The sequence below is a fragment of the Mustela lutreola genome, chromosome 17 (genome assembly GCF_030435805.1).
Source record: "Mustela lutreola isolate mMusLut2 chromosome 17, mMusLut2.pri, whole genome shotgun sequence".
Lineage (NCBI taxonomy): Eukaryota > Metazoa > Chordata > Mammalia > Carnivora > Mustelidae > Mustela > Mustela lutreola.
Genome location: NC_081306.1, coordinates 43,396,963 through 43,420,263, shown reverse-complemented (window position 1 = coordinate 43,420,263; position 23,301 = coordinate 43,396,963). Strand labels below are relative to the sequence as shown.

The following is a 23,301-nucleotide window of genomic DNA, read 5'->3' as shown; positions in this document are numbered from 1 at the left end:
GAATCTCAAGCAGACTTCAGGCCGCGCTCAGAGCCCATTGCGGGGCTCAGTCTCATGACCCTGGGATCATGATCTGAGCCCAAACCAAGAGTCAGATGCTTAACTGACTGAGCCACGTAGGGGAGCCCAAGCACAAGGCTATTTTCTAATGTAACTATAGTACAGTTGGCAAAATCAGAAAGTTAACATTGAAACAATACTATTATCTGTAGTCCTTACACAAATTTTGAAAATTGTCCCAGCCCTGCCCTTTTAGCCAAAAAAATAATAATAATAATAATGGTTTGGTTTCAGTAGGATCCAATACAGTATCATGTATTATGTTTCCTTGTTCTGTTTTGTTAGGAGACGGATCTCTGATCTGGAGCCATCTCAGCTTTCCTTTGTCTTTCAAGGAAATGTCTTTGACATTTTTTTAAGAATACAAGCCGATGACTTTCGTGTGATGCTTCTCAGTTTATGGCTATTTCCTATGATTATATTCAGGCTATGGATTTTGGGTAGAAATGCCACAGAACTGGTGTGTTTTTCTTAGTGAATCGTATCAGAAGGCCCATGATGTAATTTTGTCTCGTTACTAGTGATGTTAATTATATATTTTTAAAGATGTTTATGTCTTCTAATTGTTTCAAGTAAGTGTTCATGGTTTAGGTTTTTCTTTAAATTGCCTTTTGATTTTTATTTATGAGTTAGAGACTAGAGCAGAAGCACTTTAAAAAATAAATTATGTTAACTTTAAAAGCACTTAAAACCTGATTTACGGCAACAGATTTTGCATATTGGCTGATAAAGATATCTGGAGATTGAAGCAAGTCCACTCTGCCGGTGTTGCCTTGAAACTCATACCATGGCTCTTTGGGTGAATGAGAAGAGTGCAGTAAAAATCAGAATATTAATAGATTGCCAAAGTTTTCCAATTCATGTTTTTTTCTGCTTATTGTTAAGTTAAATTTAGCATCTGAATGAGCTGCTGTAAATAAAGTTTCTTCATTTTTATCTTAATAGATTTCCTTTCCTTATTCGTGGTGGTGGTTTCTTTTCAGGTATGACAGGGAGCCAGGTGTAGAATTGTATACTCTGTTTTTCTTAATGGCTTTCATGTTGCTGAGTCATTCATAAATATTTTGTTCCTGTTTAGCATTTAGGAAGGGCCTTGGCCTAAAACCTACATACAGTACTGCTATTTCGATGTCCATTCTTTTCTCCCTCCCTGTGCACTACGCTGGTAGATGACCTGTGCTGGGGGATAGGGGAGACCCTTAGCACATAAGCGGTTTTATACTTTTTCAGATCCCCCTGAGTCCAGCCATGCCGGCTCCCATTTGGCTGTGACCGCCCAGCATGCCCTATGCTGAGATGATCCAGTTACTGAAGGACTGCTCAAGCGGGGAGCCGGCCTGTTGGGAGGGGGTTGGGTGAGTTAATTTCTTTCATTTTTAAGAAAAAAAATTATGCGGTGTGGTTTGGCAAGAAAAACACACCTTATAAATAAAAATAGGTTGCTGGACCCTCTCGTAGCTGAGACATCCCAGCTTTTTCTTAGATCATTTCTGCGTATATGGTGCTTCTAAGTAGAAGAAATTGAAGAACCTTAGGATAATTTGAGTGACTTTTAAACAGGAAAAGAAAAGCAAATTACAAAGTGGCCCTTATAATAGACCCTATTAAGAGATAAGTGGTAAAATTGAAACAGACTCACACTAGTCTCCTTTTTAGTGATAAATTTCATTTTAGAATGACTTCAAATATAGTCTGTTATCCTGAACATTAGAAGAAGTATCAGCTTTATACTCTGAAGATGTTCCAAGGCCAGTAGAAGCACACATTTGTCTTCAATTTCTGCCAGGGTCGCTGTGGGCCTCCTCCTGTGATTTGTAGGGTGATTCCTGAAACACTGGTCTCTTTGGGGTATTGCTACCATTATTGCCCTTTAGGGAGAGGCCTACGTAAGTCATCTTTGCTTATTCATTTTAACATTTTGAAATCTAGTTCTGGGGAAACAGAACTAGGAAATTCTGCTTCTGGGGAAAGTATCCCCCAAGTTATGGATAGATACTATTTATATTCCGTAAACTATGAAACCTCTTCGTCAGCCAAGACTGAGGACGATAATTCGGGAGCAGAAATAGCTAGCTGGAGGAACAATAACCTGTAATTGCCGTAGTCCTTAAAAGGCAGATTGGCCTTTGAAGTTGGAGACTTGGCCAAGAGAAGGGTGTTAGGGGTAGCCCACTCATTCTTCACAGACCAGATCTCTCCTGTTGGTGCTGCCTGGGTTCTGTGAGTTGGTGTGGTGGTTATATCCGTGCTGTTTCGATCTTACTTGACATCGCAGTACAGCTTACTAAATTTTGCCGTGCCTGTCTGGTCACGCCCGACGAGTGTTGGTGTCCTCCGTGGCCCCTCTGGCATCGCCGTCGCTGTGCTGCTTCCCTCGTCTTTCTCAGGGGTCTCACGATTTTGTCTTCCGGAGTCTGCAGCTGCTTCCTTGCCTGCAGTGTCTCTCGTGCTGACCCGCTGCTTCCATGTTGTTTCTCTGAAGTTCATCCTTCCCACTTAGAATCCTCGAGTTAGGGTCAAGTCTCCAAGTGCCTTCTGTGCTTAAGTTGCTTTTGGTAACAGAAATCACATCTTCTGGAGGTTATCTAGTTTCTCTCCTATACCTTGGAATTTTTGTGAAATTGGCCATACCTTTTCATTGCTTCAGTATTTAATTTAGTGTGCAGTTCAGCTTTTTTTCTTTATAATTACATTCTTGAAAGTTCCAAAATCAGCAGTTGGGGTTTTTTTTTTTTTTTTTTTAAACACACACTTCAATAGAAACCATGGTATTATGACAAGTTGACTGGTTCTAGCCTGTTAACTAATTCTCCGTAAGGGGACAGAAGAAAGGGAAGTGAATAGAGAAAGGGATATATCATGTCATTACTGGGTGGCATTTAGGATGCATTTGAGGTACCCGGTTCTGAATTTAAAGGGAGACCACCCACTGTCTTTGTGTCTTCTGTTGCAGTCATGGGGAAGCTGAACGTGTGCACGCCACGGGTAGCTCGGTGTAATAGAGCAGGAGAGATCAGGGAAAGATCAGGGAAGCGTAGGTTTATGCAAGACAGATTATAGTAACGGACTGGAGTTTCATGCAGGTAGAAAGAACCAGGAAGTGAGTGTAGGGAAAGTGTGGTTGAATTAATGGGTTTAAGGTCCTGGCGGGATTGAAGGATTATAGTTGGGCTACTAGAGGGAGTCCATTTGAAAGCTGTGAGGGATGACGAAAGAGAAGCATATGAGATCGAGAGTGTAGAGGGCTTAGAGTTAATAACGTATTCATGGGAATGAGCTCTTGATGTTTGGGGAGAGAAAGGGAAGTTTGAGGAACCAGGGGCAGGAGGGCTCCCTGTTTGTTAGCGGTGATTTTTGTTGTTGTGGTGGTATTTTAAATAAAGTTTGCTTCTTCATTTGGACAAAAAAACTTCATATACTTTCTACTTAAAAGGATATAATGTTCCCAGTTGGAACAGAGGTTTAAAGGCTTACAAATCAGAGTAATTCTTGATTAATTTCTTAGGTGTTGCCATTGTCGAGATCAGGTATCCTCAGTCTGGGATCCACGGACACACTCTGAAATTGTATGCATAATTTTTGTGTGTTTCTTCTGGGGAAAGGATGCACAGATTTCATAAAAGTGTATAAGAATTGCTAGCACTGTGTATTAACAGAAAACCAGTTACATAGAAGAAAGGTCTAGTTTTACAGTATACATTTTTAAGTCTGGGTATTAAAAGAATTTTGCATTGATGTGGCCAAAACATTAGCTAACATTTATGTCTTTGTTTCTTCAGGGGCATAGTGTCTGTGGGCAGAAATGAATCTGTAGCTTTACCTGGATAGCTGGGGAAGAGGGCCTATATGATGCTTAAATATTGCTTGTTCAAATTTGTTTTGTTTTGTTTTGTTTTTAATTAATTTTGCTCTTGTTCTTAAATTCTAGTACATGACTCTCAACCCTTCTACTAAGAGGAAGAATACTGGATCCCCAGACAGGAAGCCCTCAAAAAAATCCAAGACAGACAACTCTTCTCTGAGTTCACCACTAAATCCCAAGTTATGGTGTCACGTACACTTGAAGAAATCCTTGAATGGTTCGCCACTCAAAGTGAAGAACTCCAAAAATTCCAGATCTCCAGAAGAACATTTGGAAGAAGTAATGAAGATGATGTCACCCGCCAAGCTCCACAGTAACTTTCACATTCCTAAGAAGGGCCCTCCTGCCAAGAAATCGGGGAAGCACAGCGATAAACCTTTGAAAGCAAAGGGCAGAAGCAAAGGCATCCTTAATGGACAGAAATCTACAGGTAATTCCAAGTCTCCCAAAAAGGGCTTGAAGACTCCTAAAACCAAAATGAAGCAGATGACTCTGTTGGATATGGCCAAAGGCACTCAGAAGATGACACGAGCCCCACGGAACTCTGGGGGTACAGCCAGGTCCTCTAGTAAACCCCACAAACATCTGCCTCCCGCTGCCCTACACCTTATTGCCTACTACAAAGAAAACAAAGACAGGGAGGACAAGAAGAGTGCCCTGTCCTGCGTCATCTCCAAAACTGCTCGCCTTCTCTCCAGCGAAGATCGAGCCCGTCTCCCAGAAGAGCTGCGAAGTCTTGTTCAAAAACGCTTTGAGCTTCTCGAGCACAAAAAGCGGTGGGCCTCGATGTCTGAAGAGCAGCGGAAAGAATATTTGAAAAAGAAACGAGAGGAGCTGAAAGAAAAGTTGAAGGAGAAAGCCAAGGAGCGGAGAGAGAAGGAAATGCTTGAGAAGCTAGAAAAACAGAAGAGGTACGAGGACCAGGAGTTACCGGGCAAAAGCCTTCCAGCATTTCGACTGGTGGACACCCCTGAAGGGCTGCCCAACACGCTCTTCGGGGATGTGGCCATGGTGGTGGAGTTCTTGAGCTGTTACTCGGGGCTGCTCTTACCGGATGCCCAGTACCCTATTACTGCTGTGTCCCTCATGGAGGCCTTGAGTGCAGAAAAAGGCGGCTTTTTATACCTCAATAGGGTGTTGGTCATCCTCTTACAGACCTTATTACAGGACGAAATAGCAGAAGACTACGGTGAACTGGGAATGAAGCTGTCGGAGATCCCGCTGACTCTGCATTCTGTTTCAGAGCTGGTGCGGCTCTGCCTGCGCAGGTCTGACGTTCAGGAGGAAAGCGAGGGCTCCGACGCAGATGACAATAAGGATTCGGCGCCGTTTGAGGACAATGAGGTACAAGATGAGTTCCTAGAGAAGCTGGAGACCTCGGAGTTTTTTGAATTAACGTCAGAGGAGAAGCTGCAAATCTTGACCGCGCTCTGCCACCGCATCCTCATGACGTACTCGGTGCAGGACCACATGGAGACCAGACAGCAGATGTCGGCGGAGCTGTGGAAGGAGCGGCTTGCTGTCCTGAAGGAAGAGAATGATAAGAAGAGAGCAGAGAAACAGAAAAGGAAAGAAATGGAAGCCAGAAACAAGGAAAACGGGAAAGAGGAGAATGGGCTAGGCAAACCGGATAGGAAGAAAGAGGTGGTGAAGTTTGAGCCCCACGTGGACCTGGGAGCCGAAGACATGATCAGCGCCGTGAAGAGCCGGCGGCTGCTCGCCATCCAGGCCAAGAAGGAGCGTGAGATCCAGGAGAGAGAGCTGAAAGGTAAGGGCTGGTGTTGGAGCAGAAGGGAGACCCTTTAGAAGACAGTAGAAGGAAGAAAGTTGCCAGGGTAACGGTAGAGGCTCTGTTTGTCGTTAACTCTTCAGTTATCTTGGTGTGCGGCAGCCCAGACCCCACTGGGTGTGTGATGCTTGCTGGGAGTGTGCAGCAGGGCCTCCTACAGCTAACGATGGTTTGACTTGGATTGATGACAGTGGCATCTTCTCTGGATTTGGTAAAGGACCAAAGTCACAAGTAGGCATCGTGGAAAGACTACAGGGCTTGGGAATTGCTGGCCTGGTTTCAAACCCTGCCTCTGACTTCGTTGTAGTCTTTTGGGCAAGTTACTCTCTGTGCCTCAGGGTCCTCCTGTGCTTGTTAAGATCGTTTTAACAATTGAGTGACAAGGTGTTTGAAGCCCTCAGTGCAGTTGCCAGCTCAGATACTTATTACGATGTAAGAATGTAAACGTTTGGGGCTTCGATAGCACCATCAGATCTGAATTTTTTTTTTTTAAGATTTGTTTATTTGAGAAAGAGAGTGTAGACCGTGGGGCAGAGGGAAAGGGAGAGAGAAACGAGAGAAACGCAGATTCTCTGCTGAGCGCAGAGCCCGTTGTGGGACTTGATCTCATGACCCTGAGATCATGACCTGAGCTGAAACCAAAAGTTGGATGCTTTGACCGACTGTGCCACCCAGGTGCCCCAAAGCTGAACATTTTTAAAACAGCTTTATTAAATAGTTCACATACCATACAACTCATCTATTTATAACATATAACTCATTGTTTTTTAATATATTCACAGGTATGTGCAACTTTCACAATTTTCACATATTCATCTTCTCAAAAACCTCTAAATTTTTTTTTAAATTAATTAATTAATTTATTTGTCAGACAGAGATTACAGGTAGGCAGAAAGGCAGGCAGGGAGAGAGGGGGGAAACAGACTCCCCGCTGAGCAGAGCCCGATACAGGGCTCAGTCCCAGGACCCTGAGATCATGACCTGAGCCAAAGGCAGGGGCTTAACCCACTGAGCCACCCAGGCGCCCTTATTGGGATTTTAGGTCTTTAAACTATTTTAGTCGGTGCTGTAGTTTCCAACCGTATCAGAGATTCCAGCTTATAAAGTGAAGATGGTAAAAACCATTTAGTTGTCAAAGTTGGACCCTAGATACCTGGAAATAACTTTAGTAGCATTTTCTGAATATATAATAATTTCTTTTAAAACAGATTCTAGTTTATACTACCTAAGGCCACTGAAATGTCTTTACATTGATACAGGTACACTGTGCATCTGCATATACATACGTTTCAGTTTTAAAGACCATATATTGCATTCCAAGTAAAATAGCATGTAGATCAACTTTGTGTATATGTCACACTGCCGCTGTATGTTACCTGAAATGTAATGACTTCTTGAGTTTCTGAAGTGTTCTCTGTGTGTTTTAACATAGGACAAAGGAAAGGTCATGTTATACTCTTAAATTGATACAGAGAAATAAGGGACAAAGAAAGTTAATATTTTGCCGAGGGTCAGTTCACTTTATTTGGTATCTTGTTCAGTGCTGTAACCTCTGGAACCGAGTTTGGTCTTTTGATGACCTGCCCTAGGGGGCTTTTTGTTTGTTTGTGGCCCTAAGAGAAAAGAACTTTTCCTTGATTGTGATTTGGCCATTACTGTTTGTATTTAGCTTTGTACTGATTTCTGCTGTAAGCACTGTTGCAAACATTTTGTTCCATTTAGGAGAGCAAACTTTGTTAAAGGTAGTGAGTATCCTGTTGGTTTTGAATAAATGAGATGTGTCTTAATTTTTTTTTTTTTAAGATTTTATTTATTTATTTGACAGAGAGAGATCACAGTAGGAGAGAGGAAGGGAAGAGATCACAGAGAGAGAGGAAGGGAAGCAGGTCCCCTGCTAAGCAGAGAGCCCGATGTGGGACTCGATCCCAGGACCCTGAGATCATGACCTGAGCCGAAGGCAGCGGCTTAACCCACTGAGCCACCCAGGCGCCCCTGTGTCTTAATTTTTTAAAGTAGCCTCTTTAGACTGATTATTTTCCAGATTCTCACCATAATTAATGTAGATGTTCTCTCATCTGTAGAATATCAGTATTACACATTCTGAAGTTGTAAATAGTAGCGCTGTGTTTCAGAATTTTTTACAGTTATAGAAAAACTTAAAAGGCAAGATTAGTGGGCTATTCTTGTTGTTGAGAGAAATTTCTGTCTGGATGAAATAAACCCATATAATGAATGATCAGAAATAAATTAATAAAAAGTTTCTTTTTGAGATTTTATTTATTTTAGATTGTACAAGCATGGGCAGGGACAGGGGGGAGAGAGAGAATCTCAAGCAGAGAGTTGGTGCAGGGCTTGATTCCACGACCTGAACTGAAACCAAGAGTCGGGTGCTTCGCCTGAGCCACCCAGGCACCCCCACACCTTTTTTCATCATTAACAGTAGTGACTTGCTGAATAACTCCCCAGAGAGTATTCGGTACGTAGCAATTGCTTTTATGCACAAGTGGTTACCTGCCTTTACTCTCTGGACTTTTTTCTTATCACCAAAGCTTCTAAGCTTAATTACAGTCAAATTCTTCAGGACTGAAATAGGTTTTATTTTGAAATAGCTGGTCTGGTTTTATTCATTCTGGTCATTTTGAGGATCAATTAATTCCATTTAAAAACTTTTAATAGAACTTATTAGGAAATAAAGTCTAGTTGATTCTTTTGATCTTTACCAGTGAAACTAGAACGCGAAGCTGAAGAAGAACGAATACGAAGGCACAAGGCAGCTGCTGAGAAGGCTTTCCAGGAGGGAATTGCCAAGGCAAAGCTAGTCATGCGTAGGACTCCTATTGGTACAGATCGAAACCATAACAGGTAACTTACTAGATTTAATTTTTGTCACCTTTTAGGGTTATTATATTGTTCCTAGTTTTGAAACTCTAAAGTTCTAGAATAAATAAGGTATTCCGTTTATGGATTTTGGAAACCATCGGTCATCACACATTTATTGGATGTTTTCTATGCCACATGCTGGAGTTACACAGTTAAATAAGACACCAACCTGTTTTTTGTTTTTTTTTTTTTTTTTTAAGATTTTATTTATTTATTTGACAGAGATCACAAGTAGGCAGAGAGGCGGGCAAGGGGAGGGGGAAGCAGGCTCCCCACCTAGCAGGGAGCCTAATAAGGGGCTCGATCCCCGGACCCTGAGATCATGACCTGAGCTGAAGGCAGAGGCTTAAAGCCAGTGAGCCACCCAGGTGCCCCAGACACAAACCTATTCTTTAAAATAAAATAAAATAAAAGACAGAAGGGGTGCCTGGGTGGCTCAGTGGGTTTAAGCCTCTGCCTTCAGCCCAGGTCATGATCTCAGGGTCCTGGGATCGAGTCCTGCATCGGACTCTGCTCGGTGGAAAGCCTACTTCCCCCTCTGTCTCTGCCTGCCTCTCTGCCTACTTGTGATCTCTCTCTCTCTCTCCCTCCGCGTCCAAAAAAAAAAGACACAACCCTGTTCTTGAAGGTACCACAAATAGGAAACCTAAATTATTATGATGGGTGAAACGTAATCCAAATAGAGGTCATTAGAAATGGTAATACATTTTACATGTGTGTATTGTGTGGAACCTGAAGTAGAAAATACTAGAAGTTATAAAATTTACAGATATGAAGCGAACTTCAAATTTTAAAAATGTTGGTATTCTGTGCCTTTATCAATTGTGTATGGGTCTGAACGTTCAGTGATGATAACTCTGTAGTCCTCTCCCCCAACAGTAAAGTCATCCCATGCTCATGATCTGTCATTATTTTATTAACACATGATATATAGGTACTGGCTCTTCTCAGATGAAGTTCCGGGATTGTTCATTGAAAAAGGCTGGGTGCATGACAGCATCGACTATCGATTCAGTCACCGCAAAGACCGTGCGGACCCTGCTGATGAAGATTACTGTCCCCGGAGTATGTGTATCTATCAGTTCTTATACCCTGCTCGAGTAGACTCATTAGTAAGGACTGTCTTTCCTTGGTCACTTTTTCTTTTTGCAAAGTTTATTTTCTCCTTAGGTAGATGTATTTGAGTGGGGTAGGAGGATATGAAATGCGTAGAAGAAGGAAGGAAACTGACATTTGGTTATGAGCTTTGTTCCGGGTGTGTGGAAAGATAATGAGCTTGAATATTGGGATATTTGGGTATTAGATTTTTTTTTTTAAGATTTTATTTATTTGTTTGACACAGAGAGACCAAGAGAGGAAATTAAGCAGGGGGAGTGGGAGAGAGAGAAGCAGGCTTCCCACTGAGCAGGGAGCCCAATATGGGGCTCGATCCCAAGATCCTGGGATCGTAATCTTGAGCCAAAGGCAGGCATTTAATGACTGAGCCACCCACACACCCCTGGGTATTAGATTTTATACAAGTAGTCTTCAAACTCTCTTCTTTGGAAGTTTCTCTGTAGGTACCTTAATGGCTGGAATTGAGGTAAAGGGCTAAGAAGACAACTTCATTATTTATTTATTCAGTATGTACGGAGCATCTCATGTGTGCCAACCAGTTTTTCATGTTTTGTGGTACCAGAAAGCAAACAAGACAGATAAGGTCCTAAATGTCATTTAATTAAAATTCTAGTGAGGGGGGAACACAGCAAATAACTAAAAATAAGTGACTGAGAAAGAGTCATAAAGGGTCACTGATGTTCTTTTTCTTGGCCTGAGTTCTGATTACACGGGGGTGTTTGATTTGTAAAATAAATAAGTATAATTTTATAAATGTATATGTATTTTTTGAGGTGCATATATACATTGAACATAGATTATGTGTAACATTTGTAACACGCATATGTTATTTCAAGAAAGAAGTTAAAAGGGGGGGCTGCCTGGGTGCTTCAGTCATTACGTGTCTGCCTTTGACCCAGGTCATGAACCTGGGGTCCTGGGATTGAGCCCTGCATTGGGCTCCGTGCTCAGCAGGGAGCCTGCTTCTCTCTCCCACTCCCCCTACTTGGGTTCCCTGTGTCTCTATCTCTCTGTCAAATAAAATCTGAAAAAAAAAAAAAAAAATTAAAAAAATTTTTTTTTGAATTAAGAAAACCCAAGTGGTCAGGTTAGATCAGTTTTCCTCATCCTCAACATTATTGACGTTTTGGGTCAGATCTTTTTTGTTTTTTTTAAGAGTTGGGGCGGGGTAGAGGGAGAGAGGGAACGTGACGCAGGGCCCGGTCCCATGATACTGGGATCATAACTTGAGCGAAATCAAGAATTGGACGCCTAAGTGACTACGCCACGCAGACACCCCCAGGTCATTCTTCATAGGTGGGGCTGGTCCCGTGCATTGTCACACATTTAGCAGCGTCCCTGGCCTCAGTGGAATAAGTGCTAATAGTGACAATTAAATGTGTCTCCAGACATTGCCCTGTGTCCACTGGGAGGCATCCTGGCTCCCTGTGGAGAACCACTGGGTTAAATGATCTGCAGGCTTCCTGCCAGCTCCGCTTTCTGTGACCTAATGAAGATTGCTTCTCAAGTATTAAATCGTCATGCTTCTTTCAGAAATCTTTTTTTTTTTTTTTTAAGGTTTTATTTATTTATTTGACAGAGAGAGATTACAAGTAGGCAGAGAGGCAGGCAGAGAGAGAGGAGGAAGCAGGCTCCCTGCCAAGCAGAGAGCCCGATGGGGGACTCGATCCCAGGACTCTGAGATCATGACCTGAGCCGAAGGCAGCGGCTTAACCCACTGAACCACCCAGGCACCCCAGAAATCTTTTTAAAGGCAGTTTTCCTTCATTTAGAGACGCTCCTATCCCAAACTTAAAACTCACAAAATTGTTAAATAAGGAAATTAATATGTAGCCCAAAGTTTCACAGTTAAGGCCTTTTTATACTATGTTAATAATAGGAAGTGTTACGTTGTAGCACTTTGGTAGAAAAATCTAGTTTTGGTAGAATTTGTAAATACTTACATTAAGGGCAGTTATGTTTGAGAGCGGTAAATGTACAGTCAGGACTTTTAGACCTGGGGGAGGGTTTCCCACAGGAGGAGACACTGATTTCATGATGTTTTCCAGAAGCTTAATGGGTGTCCTTAGAAATCAGGTCTCCATAGTTGTAGCTCCCAGGAGAAGATGGGCGTTTCAGGCCGCACTCCAGGCGCATCCTAGTGGGCACTGTTGCTTCATGTTCTCATCCTGGCAGGGCTGGTATCTTCACAATCACGTGATCGGAAGACTAACAGGGTGATGTGTTTGTAGTGCAGGGGAGGTGTGGAGGGTTGAAGGGGAGAGGGAGGAAGCAGGGGACAGCACCAGTTACAGTGTTAGGTGAGGCCTCAGAGATAGGCTTAAGATCCATCCGTATTCATGTCCTACTGTGTGGGAGCTGACTTAGAAAAAAGTTGATTGTGTTTGACTTTTGAAGCCTCCAGGGGTAAGTTTATAGTAGTTTATGTGTTCATTTGTGCCAAACCTCACGTGCAAAAAGCAAATGGATTATTTGCTTTGATATAAAGTTATTCAGTCATCCCACTCCATTCTGAGTTGTAATACTCTAAACTTCAAACTGTGCAGCTGTTCAGCTGTGTAGCCAGCAGACATCTCAAAGAATGTGCTGTGTGTAAGCTGTTTAAGAGAAGTCCGCGCCTCTCGTACACTGGATGGATTGAATAGGTGGCATCTGTGTTACTAGTTGTTGGATTGGCGCTGTGTCCTGTTTAGGTTTGAAATGCGGAATTGGGGCCACCTGGGTGGCTCAGTCGTTAAGCGTCTGCCTTTGGCTCAGGTCATGATCCCGGGGTCCTGGGATGGAGCCCCGCATCAGGCTCTGCCCCTCAGTGGGAAGCCTGCTTCTCTCTCTCCCACTCCCCCTGCTTGTTTTCCTTCTCTCTCTATCAAATAATTACAAATAAAATCTTAAAAAAAATGCAGAATTGGGTATTTACTGTATTAACCTAATGTTTACTTTTTTTTTAGGTAAGAAAGCAAACCTAGGCAAAAATGCAAGCATGAGCACACATCCTGGACCAGCGGCAGAAGTGGCTGTAGAGACCACCGTACCCAAGCAAGGCCAGAATCTATGGTAACGTGAGCATTCATTGGGTTGCTCTTTCTTTTTCCTGTTAAGAAAATGTTTAATCTAGTGACACCAGTCTTAACATCTGTTAAGATCATTTTGTATGATTTTGATTTCTTAGATATGTAAACTTACTCCTTTATATGTAAACTTACTCCTTTAGAAGCAGGTTTGAGTTCTGTTTAGTTGGTTGTTTTTTTTTTTTTTAATAAGAATATATTCTAAGCTTTGGAATTTTATTTCCCTATTAAAATGTAAGTTTGTATATGTTCTTGGAGCAGATACAGGATTTCCGTCATTTATTTATTTATTTAAAAAGATTTTGTTTATTTATTTGACAGAGATCACAAGTAGGCAGAGAGGCAGGCAGAGACAAAGAGGAGGAAGCAGGTTCCCTCCTGAACAGAGAACCTGATATGGGGCTTGATCCCAGGACCCTGAGATCATGACCTAAGCCAAAGGCAGAGGCTTAACCCACTGAACCACCCAGGCACCCCATCTTTATTAATTGAAGAATATAAATTGTATACATAGCCATTCATTTGCTTTTATGTCCATATTCTTTTAAGCAGGGAAACAGGTTTTGAGAGGGTCCCTTTTATTTTGTGATTGCATTAATTGTTTTGCCTATGATTCCTTTTGGTTTAATGACCTTCTGTAATTTTTAGATGTAGGTTTACTCTTCTCTAAAGAGTAGAGTATGGACAAGTGTATGGACAAGTGTGTCAGTTGACTTTATAAAATTTGTCTCGTATTTTAGTAGGAAACATTGGCTCCGGTATCCTAGGTCTCATTGAAATGATAAATTATCTGTTCTGCTTGTGAGCAAGATTGGAATTCTGTTCTCCCAACTTCTACCAACAGTCTTAGACCCTTTCTTAGTATTTGATTATTTTTCAGAGTTACTGATTCTGTGTTGCTCCTTTTAGGTTTTTATGTGATAGTCAGAAGGAACTGGATGAGTTGCTAAATTGCCTTCACCCTCAGGGAATAAGAGAAAGTCAACTTAAAGAGAGACTCGAGAAGAGGTAAGGATTTTCATCTTGCTCTACACGGCTTCTCTTCAGCATACGTATTATAAATGTCTTAGGGGTTTTTGTGTATCCATAAAAGCAGTAAACGTAAATTTTAAAAATTACGTAACCCTTTTATGTTCTTATTGCTTGGGAGTTTCTTGACTCATGCTTATTTGGAAAAGCATATTTTAAAATTCATTTTATTTTTTTAAATTTCTTTTTATTTATTTATTTATTTATTTGATAAACTTATAATGTATTATTAGCCCCAGGGGTACAGGTCTGTGAATCGCCAGGTTTACACACTTCACAGCACTCACACCATAGCACATACCCTCCCCAATGTCCATCACCCCACCACCCTCTCCCTATCCCCCTCCCCCCGGCCACCCTCAGTTTGTTTTGTGACATTAAGAGTCTCTTATGGTTTGTCTCCCTCCCGATCCCATCTTGTTTCATTTATTCTTTTCCTACCCTCAAACCCCACACCTTGCATCTCTGCTTGCTTATATCAGGGAGATCATAGGATAGTTGTCTTTCTTCGATTGACTTATTTCGTGGAAAAGTATATTTTTAAGCCCTGTAGATACAGTGCAGCAGGATTGTTCATTGATTCCCATGTGTCATGCACTGAACTAGACCCTCATTAGAGTTAGGCAGCCTTACAAAGGCAGTTCCACAGCATTTGGCATTCAGAAGTATTGTCAGTATTGGAAACAGCCAGAAAATGAAAACTCCCTAAATGTCCATCAGCTGATGGATAAACAAAATGTGGCACATCCAGAAATTGAGCCACCAAACGGAACAAAGTACCGACCCGTGCTGTAGTTGTAACAGGGCTGAAACGAAAAAATGGACTGAATCAAAGAAGCTAATCAAAGGCCCATATCGTATGATTCTGTTTATTTATTTTTATTATTTATTTGAGAGAGAGTTTGCAGAGAGAGAGTGAGCATGAGTTGGGGGGGAGGCGCAAGGACGGAGGGAGAAGCAGGCTCCCCGCTGCGCAGGGACCCCAACAGAGGCCTCCAGCCCAGGACTCTGGGATCGTGACCTGAGCCGAAGGCAGACACTCAACCAACTGAGCCACCCAGGTGTCCCCAGTAGGATTCCATTTATGTAAGACTTTCAGAGTAGGCACCTCCACAGGGACAGAAAGAAAATAGAATTGCGGTTTCCAGGGGGCCGGGGGAAGGGGAGAATTGGGATCGAGGTACAGGGTTTCTTCTGGGGTGATGAAAGTTTTGGAATTAGATAGTTTTGATGGTTCCACAACATTAAAACCACTGCAAATGTATGCTTTAAAGTGGTGAGTTTAAGACATATATCTTTAGAAAGCTCCAAACAAATACTAACTACATGTAGATGTGCCGGTGTCCTTCCGGTTCTAGGCATTGCTCCTGTCATAGCCAGCACAAGGTTTAGGCTGAGGGCCGCTTCAGTGTCTGACCGCATGCTTTCACAGTTGAATTAGGGTTTGATTGAAGGAAGAAGTAATGTATCATTCAGTCTACAGTTGCAAGTTTTCTAGACGTTTGTGAATGATAGCAGATGGGTACATGATACTAGTCCACTGCTTAATGCATAAATTAATTAAAATTGTATTCAAAATCATGGTGTCTTATTGAGAAGAACAGGTAAATTAAATTAAGAAAGACAAGGGAAAATGTCAGTATACCAGCGACAAAGTAGTATGGTTCTAGGATGTACCTCCTGTTTGTTAACGTATTTGATTGTCAGGGTGAAAAACAAAACTTACACTTTGTTTGGTTTTGTTGAGCATTAAAAAAACCCCAAACACATACCTTGCTTTTCTGGGTTTGAACTTTCTAAAGGCTGTCAAGCATACATAATCTTGGAGAGTTAATGTTCCTTCCTTAGCATTATTTTACCATAGAGCCATCCATGTTTCATACTGTTTTGTTTTGTGTTTAATTGAAGTATAGTTAATACTCAAAATACTGGTGATTTCAGGTTTCATCCATGATTCTTAAAACCGAGTTCTGTCATTTTCCTTTCTATATACTGTTCTCGGAATTTGTATAATCTTTGTGATTCTTCTTTATTTATCTATTCTCTTGCTGGTGGTTATTTGTATTTCCTTTGGGTAGCCAAAGGGATAGGATAATGTATCACAGACCAACCATTTGAAGTTCACGTTTATAAAACAGTTATATATGCTCTTTGCAAGAAAGTAAGTGATGAAGGATATAAATTGCAGGGTGTGCTCAGTTACTCATTTCAATTAAAAAAGAAGCTTTTTTTTTAAAAGATTTTATTTATTTGGGAGAGACCACAAGCTGGGTAAGGAGAAAGAAAAAAGCAGACGTGAGCAGGGTGATGGGCAGAGAGAGGAGAAGCTGACTCTCCTCTGAGCAGGGAGCCCAATGTTGGGGGCTTAGGCCCATCACTCAAGGATCACGACCCGAGCTGAAAGCAGGCGCTTAACCAGCTGAGCCACCCAAGTGCCCCTCAGTAAAAAAGGAATTTAAAAACAAAATGATACCAAGCCAGTTGGAAACAGAGAAGTAAAGTTTTTTCTATCCATTGAACATTTATAAAAATTAATCATATACTTAGCCACAAAAGCAGTCTTAACGGATTTTAAAAATAGAGAGTTTCAGGATATGGTCTCTGATCAGATTGCAATAAAATTAGAAACAAATTCCTTAAAGATGTCCGAAGAGATCTTAACTGACAGGCAGTTAAACACATTCATAGATAATGTCAAAGAAGAAAATAAAGGGAATTCTGCAAAGCAAGGGAAATCCTTTGCAAGAAAGCCAGTGGGACACAGTGAAGCAGTATTCAGAGGAAAATAATATTAAAATGCTTATTTAGGGGTGCCTGGGTGGCTCAGTGGGTTAAAGCCTCTGCCTTCAGCTCAAGACATGATCCCAGGGTCCTAGGATTGAGCCCTGCATCGGGCTGTCTGCTCAGCAGGGAGCCTGCTCCCCTTCCTCTCTCTCTCTCTGCCTACTCGTGATCGCTGTCTGTAAATGAAAAAAAAAAAAAAAAAAAAATGAAATGGGAGGGACGCCTGAGTGGCTCAGTCATTGAGTATCTGCCTTTGGCTTGGGTCATGATCTCATGGTCCTGGGATCGAGCCCCTCATCAGTCTCCCCACTCTGTGTGGAGCCTCCTTCTCCCTCTCCCACTCCCCCAGCTTGTGTTTCCTCTCTTGCGGTCTCTCTCTTCGTCAGATAAATAAATAGATCCTTAAAAAAAAAAAAAAAAAAGAATGAAATGGGAACTTAGTATACTTCCGCTGAGATGACCTTGAGCTCAAGTTTGCATTTTGTTGTAAGAAACCAGCAGTGAAGCTTATGGTCTCGCCAGAGTGTGTGGCTGGGACCTCAGCGGGTCAGTCTTTAATGTGAGAGTGAACTTGGAGGTACTTGTGTAGAATTTCAGCCGTTTGACATTTTTACTATGTTATGAGGAATTGTGGCAGGTGATTTAAAGTTGCCTCATGTTGGTAGCATTTCCTGTAGCTGACATGGGCAGATGGGTATTCTCTCTGGAGGAGCCCAGCTTCAAACCAGGCCTCCGAAGAATTTCCACAGATACCATCCTGAGAAATGCATGGTGAAAAGGTTAAAAAAAAAATACACAGGGGCGCCTGGGTGGCTCAGTGGGTTAAGCCGCTGCCTTCGGCTCAGGTCATGATCTCAGAGTCCTGGGATCGAGTCCCGCATCGGGCTCTCTGCTCAGCAGAGAGCCTGCTTCCCTCTCTCTCTCTCTCTCTGCCTGCCTCTCCATCTACTTGTGATTTCTCTCTGTCAAATAAACAAATAAAATCTTTAAAAAAAAAAAAAAAAAAAACACAGACCAGGAACCATGAACAAGAGCTGGGTGTTAAGCAGGACACTTCAGGTACTGGGATTATCAAATACCAAAAATAAGAAACGTGTTTTTCAAATGAATCAAGAATAAGACAAATTTGAAAATTTGTGCAAGAAACACAAAACTAGAGATCACCAAGGAGGAATGAAGATCTGAGTAAGTCTTGTAGAAATGAGACCTGTCGCTCAGAGTTCTTTATTTTCCCTTCCCGCTCCCCGACTTTTCTAGGTACCAGGACATCATTCATTCTATTCATCTGGCCCGGAAGCCGAATTTGGGTCTAAAATCCTGTGATGGCAACCAGGAGCTTTTAAACTTTCTTCGTAGTGATCTCATTGAAGTTGCAACTAGGTTACAAAAGGGGGGACTTGGTTATGTGGAAGAAACATCGGAATTTGAAGCCCGGGTAAGAACATAAGCAAACCCCCTTAGGAGATCTGTTACTCATGGAAACTCCATTTGGAATTATTCCCTGATACTGTTCTTGGCTTCCCGTATGACCCTGGAAATCATGTGTGGGTTTATTTGAAAGACCTGTGGAACCAAAAATTCTCCATGTACATTTGATACTTGTCCTTTGATATCCAGAAAAATCTAAGTGGCTTGGATCCTTTACTCAGAAAGAGCTTTTCTGGTTTTGTTTTTTTAAGATTTTATTACTTTTTTTAAAAACTATTTATTTGAGAGCAAGTGAGCACAAGCAGGGGAGTAGGGGAAAGGGAGAGGGAGAAGCAGACTCCCCACTTGAGCAGGGAACCCAACGCAGGGCTGATCCTAGGACCCTGAGATTATGACCTGAGTCGAAGTCAGACCCTTCATCAACTGAGCCACCCAGGCACCTCTAAGATTTATTTTATATTTTATTTTTTTAAAAGATTTTATTTATTTGAGAGATCACAAGTTGGCAGAGAGACAGGCAGAGAGAAAGGGGGAAACAGGCTCCCCACTGAGCAGAGAGCCTGATGCGGGGCTCGATCCCAAGTCTCTGGGATCTGACCTGAGTCGAAGGCAGAGGGTTTAACCCACTGAGCCACCCAGGCGCTCCTAATTTTAAATAATAAAGTCCATGTAACTCGGAGGACACTAATAATTGTGGGTCTTTTCAAATCACTCATATGCATTACACCATGTGTATTAGTCCTGTGTTTTGAGCAGTTGCATCTTTTTTCTCAATTTATAGAAGTACATTCCATTTCTTTCAGTCTTTATATCACTTTGGGGTACGTAAAATAGCCCATGGAGTTGATAGGATAAATCTTCTACTGTTAAGACTTCTGTACTTTTATTTCTTTGCTATTAGAATTAGCATACTATATGTGCATCTTATGTATGTAGCTTTTTCTTTCTCCTTTATTTTTATTTATTTATTTTTTAAAGTAACCTCAGTGCCCATTGTGGGGCTCAGTCTCACAATCCTGAGATTTAGAGTCACGGGCTCTACAAAGTGAGCCAGCCAGGCACCAGCACTTTTTTTTTTTTTTTTTTAAACTAGTCTGGTTATGAATTCATGGTACATTTTGTAAGAAAAAGGATTTAAATATCTGTATTGGTCTGACGATTTTTTATTTTATTTTTTAAAGGTTGTATTTATTTGTCAGAGAGAGAGAGCACTAGCAGGGGTAGCAGCAGGCAGAGCAGACAGGGAAAAGGAGGCTCTCTACTGAGCAGAGAGCCCCATGCGGGACTCAAGCCCAGCATCCTGGGATCATGACCTGAGCTGAAGGCACCTGCTTAACCGACTGAGCCACCCAGGTGTCCCTGTTCTAACGATCTTTTAAAGAATTATTCAACACTAAGTATTTTTGCCAGTTTTAAATATAATACTTACCTTTTTTTTGTTGTTTATTCATTTATTTATTTAAAGATTTTGAGAGAGCGCATGAGAAGGGGGAGTGTCAGAGCGAGAAGCAGACTCTCCTCTGAGTAGGGAGCCTGATGGGGGACTCGATCCTGGGACTCCAGGATCATGATCTGAGCCAAAGGTAGTCACTTAACCAACTGAGCCACCCAGGTCCCCTAGTTTTTTGTTTATTTAGCAGATATTTACCATTTGCCTACTTAGTGTCGAACCCAGGCTCACACCCTGCTAACATTGGGTTATCATCATTCTTTGTTTCTCTTTGTAGTTAGAAAATGGTATTTTTTTAATTGACATGTTTTGCATGACTGAGAAGGTAACGTTCTTTCAAGAGTATGACTTGGATCAAACTGATTTAGCTTCTGTCCTTATGCATAAAATAGATGTGAGGCTTAGATGACACCGAGTATGGGAAGTGGATTACCTGGCTTACAGTGTGTGAGCTATATAGTGGGTCAGTAAATGTTTATTTTCCTTCTCAGTTTTTCTTTCCCCTGAGTCTGTCGTTCACACGTAGTAAGCACTCGTTTGCTGAATGAATGGATGAGCTCCCTAACTTCCTAAGTTAAGTAGAGGGAGTTTAAGCATCCTGTGGGTCTCGTTGGGGAAATGGAAGTAGTCAGCTTCTTTTAAACCTATAAACCACCCACTGAACTGAGGACCAAGGTAAATTAATGTGGTGTGACCCATTTGGGGCCCAGATTGATTTGAATTTAGTCAAAGATGGTCTCCTTTTTTTTTCCCCCTCGCAGACAGCATTCGATATTTTGAGTAAATACAGAATTTTACTACCACATGTGGGGAGGGGTTAGCTTCAGTGAAAGACCTGTACCTCCTAGGAAAACCCCCAGTGGAGTTGCTTTTGGATAAACTTTCCCAGTGATGCTGAAACTGGTGGGGAGTTGCCCCCGGACAGGCTTACGATGAACTTCCCCCCCACGCACGTCAAGTCCAGAGTAGTGCAGAGATGACCCGAGGCCCGGTGTGTGTGTGGGGGGTCTCCTGTCACCTCGGCCTTTCGTTCATTCTGTTTCTGGCATTTCCCATAGGTGATCTCGTTAGAGAAACTGAAGGATTTTGGTGAGTGTGTGATTGCCCTACAAGCCAGCGTCATAAAGAAGTTTCTCCAAGGCTTCATGGCTCCCAAGCAGAAGAGGAGAAAGCTCCAAAGTGAAGATTCAGCAAAGATGGAGGAGGTGGACGAAGAGAAGAAGCTGGCGGAGGAGGCGGAGGTACGCTGTTCGCAGAGATGGGTCTTGTGCCGGGGAGCACGGCTCTGATTCGGAAGGGGCTCTCCCGGCGCTCGTACCTCCTTAAAGCCCCGTGTCCTGAGCTGGTGGTCATTTTCCTCACTTCTGCTCAGTGCTGTGGTTTTCACACTGGTCTGTGGAGCACCGCTGGACAGGGTCTCCGAGGGCCCCGTCCCCTTCTACCGGGGCAGATGGCTTTTTAAAAGGCGGTAGCAGTTTTTAAATTGTTAAAAATGGTGGTAAAAATCACATAAGGAACAGTGTGGCATCTTAACTGTTGTTGTGTCGTGTGCTGTTACGTACATTCACAGTGTCGTGCGCCTGTCACCGCCATCCATCTCCAGAACGTTCTCATCTTCCCAGACTGAAACTGTGCCCACCAAAGAAGACAGTACCCGTTTTGCTGTCCCCTCAACCCCGGCAACCCCGTTTTCTTTCTGGGTCTTTGGATTCAACTAACTCTGAACAGTGTCACACATCAGTGGAATCACCGTATATGTCTTTTCGTGACTGGTTGGTTTAACTTAGCCCAATGTTTGCAGAGCTCATCTCTGTTGCATTATGTGCTAGAATTTCCCTTTAGGACTGAGTAATGTTCCACTCCGTGTATATGCCTCGTTGTGTGTTCATCCCGCGGTGCACACTTGGATCCCTTCCACCTCCTGGCTGTGGTGGATACGGTGCCGGGGGCCTTGAGAGCTAGTTTGGAACCTCTAGCAGGGGATGCCGCTGTGTGCCCTTGGTTGAAGGACGAAGGATGATCCTGTTGTGTCGGAGAAGGTTGTCCTCTGGGGCAGGTGCACAGCCTCAGGAGGACCGCGCGCTGAGGGAGGGAGGAGACTGCCCGCCAGCCCGCCGCGCCAGCCCGCCGTCCTGGGGAACGGTGGGGTGACCGGTGTCGCAGCAGATGGCCCTCTGCTGGGAGCACGGGCGTACAGCTCTCTGTTCCGGTTCTTCCTTTCAGCTCTTCTGGCTCTATACCCAGAGGTAGAGCTGCTGCATCGTGTAGTAATTCTCTTTTAGCTTCTTCGAGAACCGCCTGTTTCCGCACGGCCGCACCATTTTCAATGCCCGATGGTGGTGCACGGGGTTCTCGCTTCTCTACATTCTTGGCAGCGCCTGTCACGTTCTCTTTCTGTCTTTCTGTGATTGGAGGCTTGCTGATGGATGCGAGGTGGTAGTTGACGGTTTTGATCTGCATTTCCCTAGTAATTAGTGAGGGGCAGTGTGCATGTCGGCCGTTGTCTTTTCTGGGGAAATGTGTCTCTGAGTCGTCAGCCGTCTTTTAACTGGATTGTGTCTTTCTGTCATTGAGTTATGTAGGTTCTTCATATGTTCTGGGCATTAATCCTTTATCAGTTGTATAATTTTGCAACTATATTCTCCATCCTGTGAGCTGCCTTTTCATCCTGTGGATGCCATCCTCTGATGCACAAAAGTTTTCCAGTTTGGTGAATTCCACCTTACCCGTTTTCTTCTGCTGCTTCTGCTTGCACCGTTGCGTCCAGGGGACACTTGCCAATTCAGCGTCACACATCCAGTGTCTTTCCCCTCTTTTTTTCTACCTGTCTTAGAGTTTTTAGCTTTTACGTTTAAATCTTTGATCCATTTTGATTTAATATTTGTAGATGAAGTGTCTAAATTCAGTTTTTTGCATGTGGATATCCAGTTTTCTGGTTTTTAAGTTTTAAAAGTAACATGCTCGTTCTAAGTAAATCCAGTGTGAGAGGTAGGTAAGATGTGACACAATTCGCATCCTAGCTTTGCTCCCCAGGAATCTCACTCTTCATAGTTCATTGTGTTTTCTATATGTACACGGAGATTGTTTTGTTTTGTTTTAAGATTTTATTTATTTATTTGATAGACAGAGACCACAAGTAGGCAGAGAGGCAGGCAGAGGGTGGGGGGGAAGCAGGCTCCCCCCTGAGCAGAGAGCCCGATGAGGGGCTCAATCTGAGGACCCTGGGATCATGACCTGAGCCGAAGGCAGAGGCTTTAACCCACTGAGCCACCCAGGCGCGCATGAAGATAGTTCTACTGGAATTTTACAGAACAGAATCATCTGCGTCGCGTTCTGCAGTCTCTTACCCATCAACATATTCTGTGTCTCCCCCACTCAGTCCATGTAGATCTACGTTGTTTTCTCAGCTCCTTGATTCCTTACTGATGAACATTATGTCTTCTCTGGTTTGTCTTTATTAGAATAAATAGCTCCATTTTTTCCTGTTTTGTCTGTTAGCTTTTTGCATCAGATTACTTTCAAAGAAAAGCTTATGAAACCACTGCGTTAAGGGAGAGGTCCCAGCCATTATTCCATAGAATCCTTTCCTTTGTGTGTGAATTCTCTCTCCCCCTTCCTATTTCCATCTTGTCGCACCCAGCGGGTAAAGGCTTGTCTTGGGCAGTCCTGAAGTGAGTCCAGAGGTTGTAGTGACGGGGAGAAGCCAGGAGTCCTTGCCCTCCAAGAGTCCTGTCGGAGGGGGAGGGATGATTGTGGTGGAGTGACAGGTCCTGGCGAGAAAGCGCAGGACTCCGCCTACCTGTGAGGGACCCTGGGGCAGGGGAGGGAGAACTCC

The 23,301-nt window shown here is 42.9% G+C and overlaps 1 protein-coding gene across 2 annotated transcripts in view; it reads left to right on the top strand.

The window, feature by feature from the left end:
- The window catches only part of BAZ1B (bromodomain adjacent to zinc finger domain 1B), a 68,408-nt gene that overhangs the window by 31,510 nt on the left and 13,597 nt on the right, over window positions 1-23,301 (top strand). For both annotated transcript variants that reach the window (XM_059155452.1, XM_059155453.1), the window contains exons 7-13: window positions 3,989-5,690; window positions 8,435-8,573; window positions 9,526-9,656; window positions 12,656-12,761; window positions 13,685-13,783; window positions 17,846-18,023; window positions 20,525-20,707. In XM_059155452.1, the coding sequence (XP_059011435.1) occupies window positions 3,989-5,690; window positions 8,435-8,573; window positions 9,526-9,656; window positions 12,656-12,761; window positions 13,685-13,783; window positions 17,846-18,023; window positions 20,525-20,707 (2,538 nt within the window). The remainder of the gene's footprint in view (window positions 1-3,988; window positions 5,691-8,434; window positions 8,574-9,525; window positions 9,657-12,655; window positions 12,762-13,684; window positions 13,784-17,845; window positions 18,024-20,524; window positions 20,708-23,301) is intronic.